Below are 24,379 nucleotides of genomic sequence, written 5' to 3' on the forward strand. Positions count from 1 at the left end.
AGTGAGTTATCAGAGAATAGTTTGTGGTTGAGTTCTGGAGACTCCCGTTTAAAGCTATCCCTAAACAAATAGCCGTTTAAGCCCTTGGTATAGTCAGGAATGTTTTGGTGAAAAGCAACATGCCCTGAAGCCAAATGTTCCTCTGAAGGAAAAGTGGCACACTGCCTTTTTAATATCACTGGACCTCCCCTCTTGGTCTCTTGGCTCTTTTCATTATGGAGGATTCTCGTGCCTCTGTTTTCTTCCAATGATGAGCTGGACGAACACTTGAAGCTTGAAGTTGTCAACACCCGAGTTGACAGCTTCTGGAGCTGTGTTAATACATCCACGGGAGGGGGAAATTTCTAATTGACTTAGCTGAGTTTGCATTCTGGAACTGAATTTTTTTTACAGAATTGGTAATTCCAAACTCAAACCTCTGCTGCATTCCATTCTGCTCCTATTCTCTGATTAACTCTTCCAAAGATTTTTCTACATGTTTTCACATCCAAGAAAGACGGCAGATTCTCCAAGACCCTCTGGCTACCTGAAGGATCTTGAATGGAGTCCCTGGGAGTCCTCACTGACTTAAAAACGCCGTGTCTAGTGGATTGTCATCAATCTTGACCAGCTGCAGCTTATTCCTGGTCCTCTAATGAAGTATGAACTTTCGAGTTTGTTCCTGGGCACTTGGGGTAGCACTATCTCCCCAGCAGACGGCTGTGATGGTTGGCTAAAGTGAAATACAGGAAGCCACTAGCACGAGCATCATCAAATGCTGGCTTTGTTCCTGAAGTCACTGAAGAAGCAAGCACAGACTGTATCTTGCTCCTCTGCTCCATTGTATGATTCCAGCCCCCAGTTAGCTAGAATTCTTTAGGAGCAGCTGTTTCTCAAAAGACCCAACAATTGTGTTGTGAAGGCTAAACATGGACTCTGAAGTCAGACAGCCTGAACCTTAAATTTCCAGAGTTTTCAACGTCACACAGCCGCCTTCAGCCTCCATTTCTGCTTCTGCAAACCAGGGAAGACTGGAGAGACACTGAGGGATTTGCAATGAAGTCGAAGATGTGCTTAGAACGAGTCGTTCATAATAAGCTCTCCTTAAGTGCTGTCAGCAGGAATTATTGCTGCTAACTAACAAGGGTCCTCTCTGTAGTGGTCTCCATTTTTTATTTTAAAAATAATAATGACTTTGGCCCAGGTAGCTTCATAAAGCCGAGGAGGATGGTGGGCAGGCGGGGTGGGCAACCCTCCATGTGTTAGCAGTGTGTCTTCAGAGATTCCCCGCCACAATAATTTTGTTTCGGCTTAAGCCAACATGCAACAATTGAATACCTAGGCAGCAGTTAAACCATACAGTAAAATTGAGTTCTTCCTTTCCTCTCCCTTATTATTATTGTTGTTGTTATTATTTTCCCACTTGTCTTATTATTGTGTTTCTTTTTCTTGAAATATAATACACACAAAGAGAAAAACTGCAGACGGCTTCTATCTGGATAACAGAATCAATACAAAACAAAATAAAAGCATATCTTCTACCACTCCTGGCCAAAAAAAAAAAAAAATAGAATATTGCCAGCCTCCACCCACTTCAGCCCACATGGCCCCTTTCCCTTCCCACCTCATTCACAGGGCCTGACCTCTGCAGGGATTGTTCCATGCCTCCCCTTCTAATTTCACCATCTCAGTGAGTGTCTGTAAGCAACAGAATATAAAGTTGCCTGGTTTGGGGACTTAAAATGAAGGCAATCACAGGGTTTGTGTTCTCTTACGTGGTTCTGTTGTTCCATATTCTTACACGCACTCAATGCAGTCTGTCTGCAGAAACTCTGAAGACTGCAGGAAGCATGTCTGGCGTTGCATTCTGCTACAAGCTACATTTCCCTGCTGACCAGTTCATCAATTCCCTTTTTTTTTTTTTTTTGAGCGGGTGGATGGAGGGGTCAACTTCCTCTTATGTCTGATTTCTTGACCTTTTCTTGCCGCATTTGAAAAGATTTTGGTACCTTGTTACTTCCAGTCTTTTCCTATAGCAAAATCAAGAAGATAATCTTTGTGCTGTCTTCAAACCCTTTATTGCTTTATATTGCACATTCTGAATTAAAATTTACCTGAAACCAGCCTTTATATACAATGTGAGGTAGGGCTTCATTTTATTAATTTTCTACCTGGATATTCAATTCTCCTAGAACCATTTACTGAAAAGATTTTCCTTTCCCCAGAGTCCTGTGGTACCATTTCCTCATAAATCAAGTGTTCATATATGCCTGCATCTCATCCAGCTCCCTATTTTGTTCCTTCAGTCTGCTTGTGTTTGTGCCAATACCTTGCTTGCTTAAGTCTTGTGGCCTTGTGATAAATAAATAAATCTTGATATCTTGTAGAATAAGCCCAGGAGTGGTTTTATTTATTATTATTATTTTAAGTTTTCTGGCTACATTTCTATAAAGAGTTTAGGATCAGCGTGTCAGCTTTCACCACAACCAAACCATGGGACTTTTGGTTTGTATCTCACGGAATTTAAAGGCAACTGAAGAAAAATAAGTTTTCACAAAACCAGTAATTTATCTCTGTTTATTTAATTAATCTTTAATGCTTTTAACACTTTATATTTTTCTGTCTAGAAGATTACATATCTTTATTTCTAAATACCTGATTTTTGGTGTTAAACCTAAATTAAGTAAAATTAAATAAAATCTAAATTAAATGCTAAATTAAAACATTTTCCATTCCAATTATGAATAGAGAAATTAAAACCATGTATATTATTTTTATATTTAAAGGTCCTTCTACAACTACTGATCAATTCCAAACCAATTTTCCATATATTCTTGGGCTTTTGTTGTATGTTATAATATTGCCCACAAATAATAATAGCTTTATTCATCTCTAATTCCTTCTCATTTATTGTGTGCTGGGAACTTGAGCACATTTCATAGTACAAATTTCAACAGGGATTATTCTGATGTCATTGTCAATCTCTGATTGACAGCTTTTCACTTTTACTTCTCAATTCCCTTCCAGCTTTCCTAGAACTTTGATATTTATGTACATGGTATATTCACCTGTAATTTAATCCACATCTCCTGAGCTGGTTCTCTCATTTTCTCTTCAACTAATCTGAGGGACGACATTATGTGATAGTCTACCATGATGCAGAAGTCATACTGATCAGTATATATTATCCTTTTCATAAATGTATGAACATACAACCTATGTATGTCTGTTCTCCAACAGTCTGTCATCACTTAAAAATTTGTCTCCTCCCATTAAAGCTGTACATTTTATTTTTGTACTGCTTCTGTTTGCTTTATTTGCAGGGCTATTCATATAATAATCAGGCAGCAAAAGAATTTCTCTTTCCTTTTCATTCCTGCTCTAGCAGAATCTAAGTATGATTCTTATTTTGTTGTCTCGGGTATGGCAGGCTATCCCAATAAATTTGTCTGGGCCTGATAACTTGTTTGTTGAAAAGCATTTAAAACAAGTTTGAGTTCGCTAATCACTATCAAATTATTCATAGAATCTTTTGATCTTATGTAAGTTGGATCAATTTTATTTTTCTGGAAACATGACTTATTTAATCTAAACTTTCAAATTCATTACCCTGGTGTTATTCCACACATTCTCTTTCTCTTTTCAACAACTACAATAACTATACAGAAGTTTGCTTTTTGTTTCTAATGCTGGCTTTCCTTGGTGATTTCTCCTTTTAAAGAATCAAGATTTGGTTTCTTTGATCATTTTATTTGATTGTATGTATGTTGACCATTGTACTACCTATCTTTATTATCTTTTTATTTTGAAACAGGTTCTCTAACTGTTCAGAATGGTTTCTACAATACCTCTCATATTAATTTATTGATTAAATACATTAAGTCATAGTTAAAAGAAAATCATCCTCTAAATACCTGCTTAGTCTGCTACAAGTTTTAGCTGTCTTCATTTAGCTCAGAAGAGTTTTCATCTTTTGTCTTATTGCTCTTACTTTGTAATTCCTTTAGTGAATTGATGATGAAGTCTCTTAGGTTTGTATGAAAAAATGTATTTACTTCACCCTCATCAATTGTCAACTTCCGGTCAAATATTTCAGATAAGAAATCATATCAAATAATAATAACATGCAATAATAAATCAACTCATGAAGAGAAAAGTTGCATTTGGGTTCATATGTTTAGTAAACAGCCAACTAGTCTCCCTGTACTTGGGCTTGTGGGTAGAAAGTTTGTGAGAGCAAAGCCACTAACTCCATTGCAGGAGAAAGAGCAAAAGGAAGAACATGATCCCATAGTTCACTTCAGGAGCATGATCTAGGACATCTCCCTATGCTCAGTTCTTGGTTCTGTCACCTCCCACAGGTGCCAGAGTGAGACCCACCCTTCCATATGTGTCAGGGCATTAAAGGCATTGCAGATCTAAACTACAGCATTTATAAAGAATGAATGTTATGGATATCTGTCTAGCTTGGTAATTATTTTCTCTTGGTTACATAAAATATTCGTGTCTACTGATTTTGATAGCTTTTGTTATTGTTGCCTTTGAAGATACACTACTTATATCTTTGCTGCAATTTTATTGGGATATGAATTTATATGAATTATCCTTCATTTTGTATTGTAGCTTGGATATGTTCTTGAATTTTTTGGCATCTCACACACACACACACATACTGAAAGAGAGACAGAGACAGAGAGAGACCGAAGACAAACCCTCATTGTGGTTTGTCCTTTTCCTTCTACATGGTCCATGGTTGAGTTGACTAACAATAGTGTTTATGAAGATGCGGTATTAAATCCATTCAGTATGCTTCTGTATTTTTTTTCAACTTTATATTGCTTCTATTTGGTACTTTTTCACATCATCGGAGATTTTTTAATGGGTATTTTGTGAAATTTTATTTGATAAAATACTTCTATTGCTTAAGAAAAATGTAGCTCAAGAGTCTTCAATTTGCCTTCCACAAATAACTGTCATTTCCATTATCCTTTTCTACTTGACTTCATTTTATTAAAACCGTTCGAGACTTTAACTCACAAATGAAAAGTCTCACGCAGATGGTTTTTAAAGAAGCCACTTGTGGGGCTTTGGATGAGAAATGTCCTCCAGAGGCTCCTGTATTTGAAGGCTTGCTCCCAGGTGGCACTGCTTAGGAAGGGAATGGAGCCTACTGCAGGAAGTCACGAGGGGGGCCGGCTTTGAGGGTTAAGGCCTTGCTCCACTTCCCGGCCCCCTTTTCTGCTTCCTATGTATAAATTAAAACTAATGGTTAGTTTCCTGCCCTTGCCCCCTGCTGCCATGCATTCCATGATGTGATTGGCTTTATCCCTCTGGAATCATTAGTCAAAACAGATCTTTGTTTGCCTCCACTCTGGGGTATTTTATCACAGCTATGGCACAGCGGGACTCCACTTGTGTTCCTGGTCTCAAACTGTATAAATCCCAATGAGCATCTACACAGTAGAATGCCATTCTGAAACCATGGAGCTTCACTTAGGGTTTTATACCTTCAATATCTACTAGATTTTATTTATTTATTTTTATTGTTCTTTCCAATTCAATACCCAGAAAGTTAAATTCACTTATCCACCACAAAAAAAAAAACTATGAAAAAATGTGAAACTATTAAAAAAAAAAGCTTAATCTGTGAAAAAAAAAGTAACATCTGCGATTTTTAAAATAGATTCCAGCTTTCTGCTAAATTAAAAAAACTTAAACTAAAACATTCGGCATTCTCTATCCATAAACAATGTAAACAGTTGCTTTAACATCTGTGTCTGGTAGCTCCAATTTTTACATAAACTATGATTGGTCACTTATTTGTAACAAAATGCAGTAATGCCATAGGCCAGGAGGCAATGGAAGTCCACCTCCCACAGAGTTGGGGGACAGTGGTCCAACAGCAAGGCCACCTGTTCTGGGGCTGCTTGTCTTGTCCTGAAGTCAGCCTCTTCAGTCTATCTTCTCAAGTGAGCACTGAAACCCACAATATAAGGGTGCTAAATCCATCATAGAGGCCACATACTCATGATGTCATCCTCATACAATTAACCGCCAAAAATCCACCACCTAACACCGTCACATGGTAAGTAGGACCTTAGCATAGGAATTCAGAGGCGGAACATGGCAACTGCTTCCTGGCATTTTTTGGTGTGTCTATGGGTGAGCACACAGACACATATGCTTAGTATTCTTTTGGAAACTAACCACAAACATAATTTAAGATAATACGCTGATGTTATAGTCTTTTCTTATCTTTTTTTTTTTTTTTTTTTTTTCTGCCAGTAAGTTAAAGGACTAAGGATTTGAGATCATTTGAATTAAATTTTAGGACAGAGACTTTCTCAGATGTGCTGATGATTAGTTGTGGGGCCAAAGTTAGTATAAGGAATGGGCCACATCTGGCTCACTCTTACTGTGGGGATTAATCCTGCCAGATCTCTAGCATCCCACTTAACTGCAGGGGTTTTGTAAGCATTCTCTCATGCACAAGCTCTAAATCTATCCTCTTCTCTGAGAGTCATGTGTACCTTCAGTGAAAAAGCAGCCCAAATGTGGGGCTCACCTCTGTGGATTCCTCTCTCCTGGCCATGTAAAATTTGACTATGTTGGTATCTCCAGTGTGTCTAGATGTTCTGGACAGTTTTTTGGTTGAGTAGAGTAGGGAGTTTGAATTAGCAACAGAAGCACAAGTTGTGATTTTCTTTTCCATTCTGGTAGTCTGAAAACTTCTCCCCTCTATAGTTTTTAGTATTTCATAACTATTTGCTGCCAATTTGTCATGACTTCACCACACCAATAATATGTTATCTTCAAAACATTAAATAATATGGGAAACAATGACCTACAGCATTGACATAATAGTTCATGTCTTATCCATTCTTTTTCTTTAAAACAGTCCTAGACCTGGATGGAGGGGGGAGGACCTTGGACTTCCCTCAGGGCAGGGAACCCGGACTACTCTTTGGACTGGCCGGGAAAGGGAGTGGGGAGTGGGGGGAGGGGGAGGGAAAAGGAAGGCGGGGAGGAGGCAGAAATTTTTAATAAAAAAATAAATAAATAAAAATAAAACAGCCCTAGGGAGGCATGTGTTGTGCATTCTCTATCAGTGCAATTCACAGATGAGTAAATTGATGAATGAAAGGGTGATCTGTCCTAGTCCACAGAATAAATTTAGTGTCACTATTTTACTGAAAGTACAAGCCAAAACTGCAGACAACTTGGGGCATGATCTTGAAGACTACAGTCTTAGAGCACATGCAATGTTTTCTTTCAAAGAGAACCAGGATGAGGCTGGGACATGCTTTTATAACTACGATGCTCATCGTATTGGCCTTTTTATTTTGAAGTAGCTTCTAGAATGTTCCATGTAAAGCACAAGACCGACACATTTGCCTTAGACTCTTCTATTAACTGCCAGTAGAGCCTTTTAACTCTTGTTTCTAAAATGCTTGCATGAGGTTTCTGTAGGGGACTCACAGTTTTTTCTATGATAAGGGTAATGTGACCAAAGAGCCAGGTCACTGCAGTAGGGTGGGGGCAAAAAAGAAGAGGGAAGCAGAGAGTCATCTCTTGAAGAGCTAGGTTACATGAAAATGTGGGTTTATTCCTCTCATTGTTATGTACCAGTACTGTTCTTTTTAGAAAATGATGTTCTCCCTCAATTTCCCCTAAGGGCAAGAGTATTTGGAAGAAGAAGAGAGAATGCATTAATTATATTGTGGGCTGAGATTAATTTACTAGTTATGCTGCTAAACCCATTGAACCATTCCTTTTCTCCATAGGTATGAGGCAGAGGACAATTTCATAGATAAAGTACACTCTTAAATACCCACCACTCATGAACTAAATACACTGAGCTATATTTTGGCTTATTGGAGACGGCACTACTTTTGCTGGTGAACCCAGCTTGGATAACCCAGGTTGAGCAGCTACGTGATAACTTGGGTGATGTTCAAGCATGCCAAAATGATGCAGCAGTTACTTTGGAGGCAGTGGCTGAGGTCCCCTGGAGGTAGCGGAACAGGTGAAGTGGATAAACACCTGCTATCATTATGTGACGAGGTCAAGGATTAGTAATGTGAATTTTTATTGCCTTTCTTCATATTCACCTCCCGTGATCTCCAGGAGTCTTTTGCTAGAAAGGATGGAGGCAGGGAAAGACAAAACTCACACGCTGTTAGGAGAGAACTCTCAAAGGCAAAAAGAACAAGTAGAGAAAGGAAAAGCCAGTGATTGGACAGCTTTATTTGAGGTTTGATAAAGTAGCAGAGTATGCAGATCATAGGCAGTCATCCATTCTGCAGAGAGGGAAGGAGAGCTATGTTTTACTATATTTCCATTTTACTAGGTGCAAGTAAAAGTCTTAAACTTTATTTTTAAATCTTTCAAGTACGGTGTGTGTGTGTGTGTGTGTGTGTGTGTGTGTGTGTGTGTGTGTGTGTGTGTGGCGCGCACGCATGTGCATGCGAGTGCCTGCCCATGGAGACCAGAAGAGAGTGCTGAGTCCCCTAGAGCTGGAGTTAGAAGCCTTTGGGAGCCCAGCTCAGGTCCTAGGAAAAGCAGCAGGTGTACTTAACCACTGAGCCATCTCTCCAGCCTAAAACTCACATTTTTTTTGCTACTGGATCATACTTTCCTGAAAAAAATTTTCTGTTGATTGCTCATGCTGTTGCAAAACTCATACGGGTAAAACTGAACCTGTGACACTAACCATTTCTATTACAACTAGAGACACATGTTCTCAGAAAAGTCTACACCTCACCCACATCCCCACACCCTAAAATTTGTAGGGATCAGTGGCCTGCAGAAATATTTTTATCTAAACTATTTACTTTAAGTACTCTCTCTGCAAAATAATACGCAAAATGAAAGCGTATTATGAATATTGGGGTAGACGGTCTTACGGATAACTATAACAACTTAAAAGGGTGGCCATCCTGATAATTCTGCGTAAGTCATTTCATGGGACATTGTATCGGATCACTCTTGATGATTCTATGCTTTACCATTCTCACGCCCGAGGGACTTGGTCTATCTTTATGACCTTGCAATAGAAAGGACATTTGAGAAATGTAACACAAGGAGAAGGGCATAGAGGGCTCCACGATCCAAAAGAAGCAAGGACTAGGAAGAAAAAGTAAAAATTCTCTTTTCTTGCGTCTGTTAAATCACCAACCGTGTCTGTTTCTGGCAGAGTAAAGATGAACATACTCAAATGTATTCATATTCACATATTTAATCTTAAGGGGAGCATCATCTCTTACCATGCTAAAGAAAATGTGTGGTCATATCAATTAGGGGCTGATTGAAGGAGGACGGGCAGACAATTTCACTATTGTTAATGAGGCTTCCTGCTCATGTGGTCCAGGCTAAATCCCTCAAGCTCCAGCGCAAGGCTGCCTCTTCTCCCCAAATTTCTTTCATGAATCCCTTGAGTCTTTCTCACTGAAAGCTGTTTGTGCGAAGGGCAGACCCTCTCTGTGGCTGGTGGGGTAGGTTTTAAGAGGCGTCATTTGCAGACTGGAGCATGGAACCAACAGGCAGACTTGTTGCATCTTGTCAGCCTTGACCGTCTGTCCATGACTATCACCGATTGTCCATCGGCTGAAATTATAGCGGCTTTTAAAAATTGCTGGTGCCCAAATCTCCCTTGACTGTACATCTGTAACTACTAATAATGTTGTTTGGGGCAGACTCGGTTGCTTTGAAATTGCACTGCGCTGTTATAAGTAAATGAGCGGCAACCAATTATCTATGAAGTCAAGACACACACAGAGGAGAGTGTGATGAATTGGACATGATCCCGCTGAACACAACACAGTGTGGGAACCTGTCCTGCTTTGACGTCTCATCAAAGCTGAGAGGTGATGTTTACATATCTTCCAGCAGAGATCCCCCAGTTCCGGCGGGGAGGGGGAGATGACAGCATCATTCCGCCACTGGTACACATGTTGCTGAATTAAAATTAGAAAGGCAGCAAATCCAAGTGTTAAATATCTACAGAGAGAATCATCACACTCCAGAAAGGAGGCAAGGTTAAAGAGATGCAGATCCAACTGTCACACGGCGAAATCCATCCCGGAAATCAGCTCAGTGTGCAGGGAAGCAATGTATAAATTCATCCAGGCAGAGAGGAGGCACTGAATTCCAGGAACCAAAGGAGTTCAGCCTCATCAGTGAGCTGGCTGACAGGCATTGAGACAGCTATAGCGTCACCCAGCAACCAGTGAACTCCTAACTTCAGTGGTACAGCAAAAGCAGAGCCTGCTTTTTATGATTGCCTGAGAAATTCTGACCGAGTTGCCTTCTGGTTGGACAAAGAGATAAAGAAGGAGGCTAAATCGCCATCTGCCTTGCAGAGGCATAGGGGAGGAGATGGAAAATTCCTCTAATGTTGTTGCCTCGATGACTGCCAAAGGCTGAGCATGCATGTGTAGCTTGGGTTAAATTTTAACTGTGTGGGTCCCAACAGCTCTTGTGTGCTGAGAGTGTGTGCAGAGAGAAAACACGGAGTGTGGTTTCTACTTTATAAGACAACTCTACACACAGGGCTGTTCACTGCCAGCAACACTCCTCTGTCTACAGATACAGGGTGTCTCCGCCATAGGTGTTCGCATTCTTCTCTGAAATTCTTTAAAAGCGAACACAGACTCTTAGCAAGCAGGAGCCAGTCTCCTAGGCGAAGTAGCGATTCTGCATAGACCTAATAGCCTGAGATGCAGCAGGTTTTCTTGTATCCTTGTACAACGAAGTGGCTAAGGGATGAGTTTGATTTTCTTCCATAGTTCTCATCTTCCCCACTGGGAGGGGTAGGTCTGGGGTCATTTTACTCTTGAATTCTGATCATCGCTGTTGATTTCTCAGAGGTGGCAATCATATTAAATGTCTCAGAGATTATTTTGTTACAATATTTCTAAATAGATCAAGTAGGGAGTCGCAGGGTCTCAATCTAGTGACAGCATTTAAGCCAAGGAGCAACTGGCCTTTCTTTCTAGAAGATAGAACGGAGCTCAGTCCTGGTAGTTGTAGGTGAACAACTACAGCGAGCTGGCATTTCAGAAGCACCGCATCTCCTTCCTATTTATGCTTAGACTTCTAATTAGAAGCAGTGTTCTCTTTGACATTGAGGCCAAGACTACCCAGCTTAAGATACATGTACAGCAACACAAAAATCGAATCACAGAAACGGTAAGTGAGCAGTTCCCTACAGGGTCCACAAAGAGCAGAGAAATTTATAGGGCAAGGAAGGGAGGAATGAGCTTAGGCGAACACTCATACCACTTGGGCACATGGTCAGATGATAGAGAAACCAGGAAGGAGGGCAGCCTAGTAGGAATCAGCACAGCTGAACAAATCTACAAGTAGAGCAGAGTCAGTTATGAAACCAACCGGGGCTCGTTTTAATTCCTACTACCTCATCCAGGGTGGTAGGGAACCAGGTGCTGGGAAACAAAGGAATCGGGCAGCAGAGGAGAAAGTCCTTTTTCCAAGGACACTAGACAGGCTACAAAGGGTAGAGAAGGACTGCTTGAGGGGCGACATAGGAGCTGGGGAGGGAAATATGAAGTGGCAGGAAAGGTGAGCAGTGTGACAAGGAATAATGACGCGGATGGGTCGAGTCATTGTGTTGGCATTGTGAATATTGTCCTTTTTAACCACGGAGCACAGAAAAAAAAATAACATGGCCGAACTTGGGTTTTATAATAGGATATTTTTTCTTTGTGTCTTCTCAGAAACAACTGATGATTATAATTCCTCCCGGGTCCCCATCCTATCTCTGGCTATGCCTCTTGAAAAATTTCAAGATTTTGAAAAGCAGCAACAAACCAAGTCTTTCAACTCATCCTGCCCAAGGTGGATATGCTGTTGTCAGTATTATTAGAAAAGTCTGGGAAAGTCACGTTCATCTTAATTTCACATAAGCAAAAGGTATTTTCTTTAAGCCCGGGTAAATCTAAATGTTGCATTATTAGTCTAGATAACACTACATGCAAGTTTGCTATAAAGATGGAAGTTGAAAATGGAGGGTCTAGTATCAAATTACTAAAGGGACAACCTAAGGACCAGATGTACAGAGGGAGTAAATTTAGTCTCTTTGTACCGCACCTAGTGGTGATGCTCTTGATAAATTTTAAGGACCCTTCATCACATTAGGAGCAGTGGCTACCATGTCTTTTTCTAGTCTCAGTCCTCACATCAGGCTGCTGAACAGGTCAGTTATTTAGTCTGTAACCAGAGCCCATTAAAGAAAAATGCAAGCTTTAGTTAATTAAAACAATGAATAGGCCTGGTGCCCAACGATGTTTGTATCACTGCCTAGGACAGATGTCTTTCTGATAAGACCCACTAGTTAAATAAATTTGCTCAGAAGGCAGGCAAATTCGGGACTCAAGGCAGAAGCATGTAAGCATCGAGTTAAAAGTCAAAATCTTAATGTATGCAGATAACCTCTTCTGAGGTAGACCCTTACGATTCCACAAAGGCCTCCGCCAAAGCCTAGAGTTTTCTTACCTCTACCTGAAAACACCCATTGTATAGGAAGCTCAGAAAAACAATTTCACTCTAATCAAGTGTGCCTGAAGATGTGGTACCCTCATTTCTACAGGGCATTCCAAAGTGACACACTAGACTTCTGAAGAGGAATTGAACAGAAAACCGTGTTTGGTCATGCCCATAGGCCAGTGTTCATTATCAATCCTATCTCTTCAGACAGAGGAGAAGGTGAACGGTGGTAAAGGTTAAAAGCAAACTATGACCGGTGGCTTCTCTGTACTCCATCAGGCGAAGGGACACAGACTTGACACACATTTGGCGGAACAAACTGAGCTTTGCAGTGCTTGGCTGCGGTGGCCTGCTTGCACTGAGCTGGAGAGGTATAGAGAAAGCCCGCATCACTTGTAGGGTGGTGCAAGGCTATCATAATGGCCGAGAGCAACAACATGGCCTACTGGAGACACCAAACAACCTGTGCTTCACGACTATGCTGGCACTAGTTTAAAAATGGCTTGCTTGTATCTGCCTCTATGACGCATCCAAAAATTACAAAGGAAGATAAATAAAAAGTATAAACACTGGTTCCTGAACTTCCTCCCTTAACTCTTGAAATAATCCTTCCTTGTATTCAAACTCGCTCATCCAACAAACGTTCTCAAATCTCCTGTCTACAGCCTACACTTCACTTTATGTGGGTTGTTTCTGTTAATGCCTTACATTGTCCTATCTCTGGATTCGTTGTGATGGTGACAAAAACCTGGACACACTTGGAAAGAGTCCTCAGTGTGCTCTTTCTAGTTTGAGACTTCGAGCACTGGCAACATGACGCCAGCAGGGACAGCACTCTGGGTCATCAAGTAATTCATGCATTTGAAAAGTAAGGCTGGGACTAGAATGGCCAATTAATGCAAATGTCTTTGAGCTTCCTTGCATTTAATATCAAAGCAGTGTACAGCGGGTTTTCTTTTAACCTGCAGGGGAGTCTGTTCAAAATCTCCCAGTGTCCCCCAAACTATATACTTTATTCTATACACATGATAAAGGTGATTTATAAAGTATAGGGAGAGGTCAACAATGGAATAAACCAATTATAACAATGTACAATCGTGAGAGTTATGTGAACAACTGCACAGGCCAGAGAGGTTGATATTACCCAGGTGGCCCATAAAAGGCTCGCCACTCTCCTGGCTGAGCCCATCAGAGCCTGTCGCCTCCCCAACTGTTGGCTCATCTGCACACTCAGGAGTGCTCTCTTTATTAATAAACTACCTCTATCTTTACTAGTCACCATAGACCCCTGGCCAATTCTTTGTTTCAGGACACAAGAACCTGGAAAGCTGAGGACTTCTTCTCCAGGCCCCTCTCCATTCCTACAGTGGCAAGAGGGGACATAAAATCCCACATGGCTCGAGACTGTCTCTACACAGCTTCTCTGTCCTTTGTAGTCCCCATCGGGGAGACATCGGTGCTGTTACTTTTCTTCATCTTTCCTTCCCTGAGGCCTGTGAGGAGGCCTGGCTGAAGGTGAAGGACGTGATGTTTACCTGAAAGTAGACACGCAGCACCTCAGCTTCTGCAGCCATCTCCTCCTCAGATCTCCAGAAGGCTGGGGAGTCCTCTTGTTCTTTGTCATGTTTCTGGAGCTTTGGAGGAAAAGAATAAAATAGGCTCATGAAAGAATCCCTGAGATCATCTTTAATAGTGTTGGGGAAAGGAGAGAGAGTGAAAATAACTCGCAAATTAGAGGCCTGGAGGTGTATCTTAATTACGCTAATTGCCCAATTTTGAAAATAAAGAGTTTCACGTAAGAATTGACATTTCTTGCTTCTCTAATAAAATCGCAAGATTCGGCTGCACTGGGGTGGCTGCTGCTTCATGCTTGCCTGATGAGCAAGGGCCTGCGACAGAATAAGGCTGCATAAAACAGGAGGCTGCTAGAGGCAGCATCCCGCTATTCAACACCCCTTCGTTTTCTGGTGCTTATCAGCGCCATTTAGTCATTGACAACCCTGACTGAAGTTGTCTCTGCCCATGCTCAGTTTTCCCCTCTGGCCTGCAGCCTATCTATCAGTATCTCTGGCTTTAGCTGTCTTTTATGAGCTCCAAGGAATTGTAAGCATTCAGACCGGAAGAAACTCTGGGGTTAGAAACTCAAGTCCCTTCCCTTTGGCTATCAGGCTACTGTAAAGAGTAGACTCGTAACAAAGTAGAATTCCGCAGAAGTCCTGTGCTAGGGAAGGGAGACTGAGGTCCTGATGCCCTGCAGGGGAGGAGTTAGCCAGACTTCACACATGCTGACCGTGTCACAGTTGCACATGTCCTGGCTTTTCTTTCGTGTTTCTAGAAAGCCATAACTCTGTTCCAAAGGAAGTAGAGAGAAACTGAGTCTTTCTCCCTGGGTCTGGCTAAACTGCACATGAACCCATTTTCCATGCGCAGTTTGTTTTCTAATTTAAGAAGTAGCAGGTTTATGAATCGAAGTGGATCTGCAACTTCAGAAACTAGGAGAAAACAGCATAGGAAATTAACAGTGTAGTCTTAGTCAGTTCAGTTCCTCTGTAGACAATTCTCTATCCATGTAGAAACATATATATGTAATACATAGTCACATATATTTATGTATATATATAGACTTATGAGCAAAGACATGTTTAAAATTGCTGTATAGAGTGAACCATGTGTCTGTTCTATCAGAGAGCAGGTTTTTAGTAGAGCTTAATCTCTCTCTTGCTCACCTATTGTAATTCAGTTCTGTTACTAATATGCCATTTCTGTGGTTTTGTGTGTGTGTGTGTGTGTGTGTGTGAGAGAGAGAGAGAGAGAGACAGACAGACAGACAGACAGACAGACAGACTGATTGACTGACTGACACACACACACACACACACACACACAGAGCGCTAAACGTCCAATTGCTCACAAGATGTACAGTGTAGTGGTCCATGTTCAGGTGCTTAAATAGATGGCTGTGTAGCGCTGTCACTGACGGTCAACATTTATGATTTGGAGAGCAGCTTCTTTCATGCTCATATTTTGCACAAACCTTACAGCTTCCCACAAGACACACTACTTAACTCCATTTACTCTGAAGGAAATGGGGACAGGGGAACTCAGGAAAATCATTTACTTGTCTAGGTAGATAAGGCCGGGTGCAAGCATTGTGCCCAACCAGTGTTCTTTGTCTTGGAGAATCCATACAAACAGGCAATTCCATAGTGACTGCTTTCATTTTACTGCGTATCTGCCCACTTGGAACTGGGATGCTCTGAAAAAAAACCTTGGGAGTTCAGCAAGGCCTCCATGGTCCATGGGTCAGGTATGAACAGGAGAAGCTGCTTGCTAGAAACCGTGATAAAATGAAAGGGAGAGAATCACTGTACACATTTGTCCTGTGGCCTCCATACACATACTGTGGCATGTAGACCTAACCCTCACCACACAGACACACACACACACATCCATACACACACTCACACACTCTCTCTCACAAACACACACACTACTAATAAATAAAAACTTTTAAACTAAATAATATTCATTGTCTTGGTCCTCAAACTCTCAGCCTACTCTAGAGACCCCACCCCAGCAGCCTGCAGAACACAGAGACTTTCCACATTTATCTTAGAGCAGTTTTGTTGTGGAAGACAAAAATAGTACGGGAAAGACGTCCTTGCTTTCCGGCAAGGCTGCATTTCCACACCAAGGAAGTCTGGGCCTCAATGAGGCTCATTAGCATAGAACGAGGCCACAAATATCTTTATGAGGGTCATGGATCTTCCTTTCAGAATTTGGCTGCCAGCACACTGGTTTTCCATTTTGCCATACAGATTTAATTCTTCTTAGTGGAAGGAAAGCACATTAAGAAGTCATTTCCTTGCTGTAGAAGCAGATATGACGCAGTTGCTACAGGCGAGTCGGACGGGATTGCTATTCTACCCGAGAACTAATTTTCATTTTGCCACTACCTTTGGGTCTGTTATAAATCCATCTTGTAACAGTTTGATGGGGAAGACAAGGAGCGGTGCAAAAGCCGGAGAAAACGGTCTTCCCACCGTGGCGCTGCTGTCGGAAGACATAGCAGGCTTGTCAACACAAACCACACCAGATGATTCCAAATAATTTAGATGCTAAGAACATTAATGCTTTCTGGTTATTAGGCACCCTTCTGTTGGTGTCATATGCTTTACAGATGGTATCACTTAGACATTCTTTACAGGATCTAGGAAACCAATAGATCAAGCTAAATAAGTTTGCAAAGTTTGGTTGGGCATGGCTGTGGGTAAACTCTTGAGGTTTCCTCTTACCGGCCCCAGTTGGAAGTTTTTCCTTTTCTTTAAGACAGCTGGACCCTGAATTTCTTTTTTTTTCTTTTTTCTTTTTTTTTTTTTTTTTTTTTTTTTTGTTTTTTTGGNCAGGGTTTCTCTGTGGCTTTGGAGCCTGTCCTGGAACTAGCTCTGTAGACCAGGCTGGTCTCGAACTCACAGAGATCCGCCTGCTTCTGCCTCCCTAGTGCTGGGATTAAAGGCGTGTGCCACCATTGCCCGGCCTGGACCCTGAATTTCTGTTGGACTTGCTAGAGAAACTGTAAAAGACACAGCATACACCAAGGACTCTGATTAAATATTTAGAGATTTTGAAAAAGAAAAAAAAAATTACATAACTATTGAAGGAAAGATGTTCGTGTGTTGAGGTAAGGGCTTTAACATGAATAGAAGTATAGCTGTCAACTTGTATCTGTGCCAGCCACTTTTCACAGCATACCAAAATCCACAGTTTTCAAGTCTCAGATATGAAATGCATGGTATTTGTACATAACCTTTATATATCATCTGACATGCTTCCTGTTTGTAAACGGTCTATAAATCTCAATATGACAGAAATGATGTAAAAGTATTCATTCTGCTTGTGTTTAGTAGAGATGCCCTTGATTTTCTGGTATTTTTGGTCAGTGGTTGCTTGAACCCTTAGATGACAAACCAGTCACAGACCCAGAGCTCACTGGGTCTCACTGGCTCACTCATCTTCATCTTTATGCCCATTCCTTGGGCCTTTTCGATGGTATCACATCTGCCCTTTGGCAATCCCACTGCAGAATGGTTTAATTTCATTTAGCATAAGTCAAAGGGGCTTCATGCTACTTAGACAAATCTTACCAAATATGATACATTTCATATCAAGACTTGACTAGGGGTTTTCAGTCTCTTCATGAACTGGAAGGCTTCAGACAGACAGGACAGGAAGAATTCTGCTCTAGAAGAGCCATGGTAGAGACTAGAAAATTAAACCTGCAGAAGTCTGTGGAAAAATTCTGAGGTAACCCAAGAATGTGGTTGCAGTAGTCCAATGCGAGGTTAACAAAGTAGAGTTCTACCATCTTAAGCAACTGCTTTCCCAAAAGGCCAGTTTGACTTGTGTGAACCTGAGTTTGGAGATTTCATTTGTAAATGAACTTACAGGTGACTTTAGGCTGCAAGAAGGGAGAGTCAATGCCTAATTATCATCAAACCCAATAGTCAATCTGTCCCTAAAGTGAAAGGAACTGTGTTCTCTCCTGCACTCAAAGGCAAGGAAGACAGACACTGAACGGTTGATTTCCAGTGCTGTTGGATTACCAAATAGAAGGGAGCTGGGTTAGGTCAGCTTGTTACAAAGCTTTGCATCACTTAGATTTCACAAAGAAATGCTGTTATAATAAAAATAGTGATGGTGGCCAGGCAGGGTGACACACATCTTTTACCCCAACCCTTGGATGGATCTCTAGGACAGCAAGGGCTACACTGAAAGACTCTGTCTGAAGAAACAAACAAGAGAGGAGGATGGGAGAGGGGTTTCCCTATGTAGTAGTCAACAAGTGCTCTCTACAGGTTGATAATTATAGTCTTTAGACATTTGACTGTAAAAGCTACTAAATTAGGCCAAACTATCTATTTTAAAAATATCTTTACTTCAAAATTTAAGTCAAAATATATGTTACTTTGAGAATGAGGTTCTGCTTTGATTTCTATGGGAAATGAAAGGCTGTGGATTCATTCTGGGTTAAGAAAAAAACAGGTTGATGAAAAAAGAACTCCCTGAAAAATATATGATGGGAACAGGTGGCCCAGATGATCCAACATTTCAGAGTGCCTCTGTTGCCAATTCCTCTGAGTTCTACTTCCAGAACAGCTTTAAGGCTGCTGACTGACATGATCCAGTCTCACAGAATACTTCAGCCAAGACTTAACAATTATCCTGATTTTCCCAGAGTCCCTCAAACATCACCAGCACCCACAAAACAACAGGAAGCAGTCTATAAAATAATAGACACATTCCCAAAATATTGGTTATAAATGTTTGTTTTCATTTGAGGGTGGGATGGGTATACATTGATATGATGGTTGTAGTAAATTTCTTTCTAAAAGGAGAAAGAGAATATGATATAGAAATGATGGGAAAAAGGTAGATTATTGAATGTACATTAATTTAAAAAACAACTGCTAATCTAAAAATATTTAACATATGTTATACTGTATATATATATATATATATATTATACTGTTATTTTGTTATACTGTATGTATATTCCTACTCTTATTTAAAATATTGCGTTTATGCAGCTCAACTAAAAATACAATGTATAACTAAAAATACAGATTAATAGTTACCTAAAATAGTCAAACTTGTAGTCATGTAAGTTAAGTTTTCAAAGTATACAAAGATATATTTCAGACAGATAGGTAATCTTCAAACACTTCAAAGACCCACAGAATATGGAATTTAAAATGTTTTAATATCTTAAGACTTTTCATGACAGTGAGACAAGTCTGCTCCTGACAGTATGAATATATTCCACAAAAGATGATGGGCATCAAAGAAACTCCAAAAAAAGTTTATTGTCTTTATGACAAAAGTTGGCCATTTGGACAAAGAAAATGCCCTTGTTCTTGTAGAATATTATTTTAAGGCATGTTACTTTTGTTCATGCTGTGGAACATTTGTTTTAATGATGTAAAGATGTGTTGCTTTTGTTCATGCTGCATTTGTTTAACCTGTAAAACTGTGATTCTTTGCATGTCTAAAATACCTGATGGTCTAATAAAGAACTGAACAGCTAATAGGAAGGCAGGAGAAAGGACAGATGGGGCTGGCTGGCAGAGAAAATAAGTAGGAGGAGAAATCTGGGAAGAAAAAGAGGAGCAGCAAGAGAAGAAGGAGATCAAGTATTGACAAAAGACGGGGTTAGCCACCCAGTTTGTCACAGAGTAAGAGTGAAAGTAAGATATACAGAAATAAGAGAAAGGGAAAAAGCCCAGAGGCAAAAGATAGATGGGTTAAATTTAAGAAAAGCTGGTTAGAAACAAGGCAAGCTATTTAAGGCTGGGCATTTACAAGATAAGACTCTGTGAGTGATTTATTTGAGGACCTGGTGGTTCCTCCTAAACATCCTAAAAGTAAAGAGTAAAAAACAAACAACACCTTGCCTCAATTGATGACAGTTGTTGTCCAACCTGGACTAGCAGGACACAAGAAATGCAACTGCCAAGATTTGCCAAGACAAGGTTGTACAGTCCTTCAAAATTCCCTGCTTCACAAGAAAACTTGTCATATATGTTAGGCCTGGAGGCCAAAGATGTATTCCTTAACATTACATAGAAACCTTGCAGATAGCCAACTGTTTCTGTCATTTCTCACTTTTTTTTTTCTTGGAAGTTGCTTGCCTGCACTTCCTACTTACTGGGGTAATATTTCTTTCTCAGTCTTTGATGGAGTTGAAGACTAGATAGTTATTATTATACTTTTTCTTAGTTATAATAAAAAGGTAAATTAGATACAAAACTTTAAACTCACCAAGATAAAAGAGATAATAGAGTGTTTTCTCTAATTTTGCCTAACACAATTGGACTGGATATTGCAACTAATTCTTCTTTGATAACTGTTTGCTGAATATAATTTTACTATGTTAAAGTTGAGAGCTTTCCTTTTGATCAGATAAAATGGGTGAAATGATATAGGATAATCCTTCTTTATGCTGTGAATATATTGCTCTCATTGGTTAATAATAAAGCCAATTTGGCCTATAGCAAGGCAGAATAAGGCTAGGTGGGAAAACAAAGCTGAAAATACTAAAAGGGAGAGGGCAGAGTTGTGAGAGATGCAAGACAGCTGCCAGAGGAACAAGACATGCTAGGGAACAGGTAAAGCCACAAAACCATATGGCAAAGTGTAGATGAATAAAAATTGGTTAATTTAAGTTGTTAGAGCTAGTTAATAACAAGCCTAAGCTACAGGTCAAGCATTCTGTAATTAATATAAACTTTAGTGTGTTTATTTGGGTCCAGGTGGTCAGGACAAAAGAAAAGCTGTGCCTCTGTTTACATGTGTGTGTATTACAGAAGTATGTTTTTTTTTTTTTTTTTTTTTTTTTGCGCACATTGGGTGGTGAATGCCATGTGTCTTCCGTTATCACTATATTTTCTAAAACTATCTCACTGAGCCAGAAGCTTGTGGACATGCCTAGATTGGCTCACCAGACAAGACCCTGGAATCGAGTGTACAGCTGTTCAGTGCTATGCCCAGCTTCCCCCTGGGTGCTGGGGATCAAATTCAGATGCTCATGTTTATGCAGCAATTATTTACTCATAGCCACTTTTCTGTTTTTACTTAGTGAAATCCATATTTAAATGGGCTCCCATAGTTAATCTGGTAAGTCACCTTAGAAGACACTTGGAAGTTTCCACAGGAAGATCATGAGCTGCAACATGTAATTGAGTTGTTCCAAAATCTATTTAGTGGTGGACGGTTGGGGGGGGGGTTGCACAAATATCAAATTCAAGGATATCATGATAATGTGCCCTCTACTGCCACTAGTATTATTGTGTGGAGCTTTGCATAAACCATGAGCACTCCTTCAGTTCTATAGTGTACCAACTACAATATGCACACTTCTTCACATTTTAACATCTCTGAAATCAAAACATGACCTGTCATGAAGAGTGTGTCACAGTTTAGTTGTCAGGGCTTTTATTTCTTAGTAATACACTGAATAGAGGCAACTCTGACTGTGTTAGGATTTGATGTACTGGAAGTCACCATCTCTCCGCCCTGTCTTAAGTCCCAGAAGCTAGACGTGACTCAGCTTGCTGTGCCAGTGCTTGACATCAAGGCCCTCTTCCTTCTGATGCCACAAGAGCTAAAATTCCACACAGATGCTTTGTTATTTGAAGGAAGGTCTGTAGCAGAGTAACAAAACTTCCAAAAGACTTGAACCAAAGTCTTCATTCCTATTCAATTCCCTGGAGTCTGTGATGGCTCCTCCAAGGGAATTCTGTTTCTATAAAACTTTTGAAAAGAGATTTTTTTAAAAAAAAAAAATAAAGTATCTGCAGTCATCTCACTTGATCTGCTTGAAATGACTTTCGGGGGAAGGAAGTGTTAAGAGGATTTCTGCTAGAAGTGCTGATACGAATGGATTCTGACAGCACTCCCCTGCACATGGAGTGTGTTATCACAAGATATATGGGGAAATGATTAATTCCCCAATGTAATGCTCAAGCTGTCTTGGCTATTGATGCTTTTCTAGTTCTGTAACAGAATATAGTAGGAGGAATGATTCACAGTCATGCGGATGTTTTGTAGAATGTGGAACTAACCTGTAGTAAATGTCAAGCTGCCTTCAAAAGGGAGAAAACCAATTTAATATGTTCCTTAGGAAGCAAATATCTGAGTAGAAACCTGGTTGCTCTTATAAAAGACATTTTACGGTTATCAGTTTTATAGACGAACATACAGAAGAAAAAGCTTGAATAAACCATTTCCATGGGTTAGCATTTCTGTTTGTGTAGGAGCTATGTAAATAAATTATTGAAAGGAAAAATATTATGTTTACTAGGACAGTAAATCTTTCACTTTCAAGGATCTGATTCTCTTGCTATTGCATTCAACTAAACTCACTTTGCCAAATACAAGTTCTCTTCCAGGCTCTGTGTTAGGTTTTATGAGTGATGTCTTGATAAGTAAGCCAAAAATCCTTGTCTTCTGGAGTTTAATTCAATAAGGCAGGCAGATTCATGTTTATATCATGTTTTATGGGAGTTGGAATGAAGGAACTGGGCTGCAAGCTCCACCCAGATGTTCTTAGAAAGGAGAATAACTCCTGATAGAGTGAGAGTCTGAGGTTATCCTTAAACATAGCAGAAACTGGGGATGGGTTTAATACCTGCTGTGAGAAAAGGGTTTCATTGCACTGAACAATGAAAACATTGCCTATAGGCACGTGTTGTCTGAACCAGTTTTCTCAAATCATGTGCTCTTGGTTAGCATTGATAGTGAACCTCAGCAGTTTTTCTGCTGAACCCTAACATGTTCTGGGTAGCTTCTAACCAGAATCTGGATGTCCCAATAATTTAAAGATGGGTTGTATATGCCAGGAACCCAGAAGATGGCCCCCAGTGCTATAAATGCAGTACTATGAATACGTTTGAATCTGTGGGTTAGGGAGTATGCTCAGTGCTGAAGAGGACATTTTGCTCTTACAGAGGACCTCAACCGTCTGTAACTCCATTCCAAGGGAGTTTGACACTTTTTTTTTTGTCTTTTGTGGGTGCCAGGCACACATGTTTCACAGTCACATAGGCAGGCAAACATTCATACAAATAAAATTATAAAATAAATAAATCTAGAACAGTGAGCATTATCTAGCTTTGAGCCCTAGTCCCTTTCAGTTATGTTCTAGAACGTCTCATCAACCAGGGAAGAGTCATAATGAGTTTTATATGTCCTCAATGTAGCACCAACATGGCTTCAGACACAATGGGAGAAGCCACACTGGATGTACCTGGCACAAAACCTTTTGGTTTAGATTCATCTTACTGCAAATTATCTGTGGTCTCCTCGAAGGAAACTTACTGAAGTTGAAAAGAAGAGTTAACTTGAAAAATGTATTGACAGAAAATCAGCACGGTGAGGCCGTGTGGGTTTTACTTTGGGTGCAGTAAGCAGATAGAATCACAGCACGGAAATGAAAGGACCAGAATAACTTCCTGTAAAGAATGGATGAAGAAAGGATTAGAAGAGGATAAGCTATGTGAGCTAAGATACAAGAGCAATGGCAGCTGGGATGATAAGGAGAGGGAGGGCAGGGGGCTCGAGTTTCCTATAACCTGGCGCGATAGTTAGCCAGGGGCGCAGCCTTACAGATGCCCATCCTGTTCTGGCATTTGTCTGTAAAGTAAAGCATGCTGGGCTTTCCTACAGAGACTGCTCTGAGCCAGTGTGAAAATCCTTCTCTTCCTGCCCCAAAGGTGCTCTGTTTCAGTCACACAGCAGCCCAAATCTCCAAGAAACCATCCCTCACCCTCACCCCCAGCCCATCTACCCAGGGAGCATCATTGACAAGGTTTCCTCACTTCTGACTCTCCCACCCCACCTCTGCCTCCTCTGGGCACCTTGTCTGGTGGACAAAGGACAGTCTGGGTGCGGGGCAGATTTGCCCATATGAGCACCCAACTTGCACTACTTTAGGGGCCTGAGAAAGCACTTTCTTTGTCTTGTTTCCCTTGGCTTTGTGACAGGGTCTTACTATATGCCCCTCCCTGGTTCATGCCCCCGCCTTGGACTCCTGAGTGATAGGGTTACCGGTGAGTGCCACCAATCCTGGCTCAGCCCTGGCTTTAACCTGGGGTTTTGGCCTGCTGTTTTCCTTTCCTTAGAACCCTCGAGCTCTTCAAATATCTTTTCATAAAAAAAAGTGCATCAGCTATCTTTTTAGTCTTACACAAGGGATGCCATAAACCCTTTGGGTGTGTGTCTCCAGTCACTGAGGAGATTCCAAAGTTAGTTATTTGTTAGATTATAAAGAAATCCAGGAAGTCTAGAGAGTTGATGGCTAAGTATTTGTAACCCCCCCCCCCGCCATGTATTTATCAAT

The 24,379-nt window shown here is 40.6% G+C and overlaps 1 protein-coding gene across 4 annotated transcripts in view; it reads right to left on the reverse strand.

Annotated features, from left to right (window-relative positions):
• The window catches only part of Fhit (fragile histidine triad diadenosine triphosphatase), a 1,394,727-nt gene that overhangs the window by 8,844 nt on the left and 1,361,504 nt on the right, over positions 1–24,379 (reverse strand). For all 4 annotated transcript variants that reach the window (XM_050161103.1, XM_050161102.1, XM_050161105.1 and 1 more), the window contains one exon: positions 14,019–14,117. In XM_050161103.1, the coding sequence (XP_050017060.1) occupies positions 14,019–14,117 (99 nt within the window). The remainder of the gene's footprint in view (positions 1–14,018; positions 14,118–24,379) is intronic.

This window comes from Alexandromys fortis, unplaced genomic scaffold, assembly GCF_014885135.2.
Source record: "Alexandromys fortis isolate MF-2015 unplaced genomic scaffold, M_Fortis_MF-2015_v1.1 scaffold_123, whole genome shotgun sequence".
Taxonomy (NCBI): domain Eukaryota; kingdom Metazoa; phylum Chordata; class Mammalia; order Rodentia; family Cricetidae; genus Alexandromys; species Alexandromys fortis.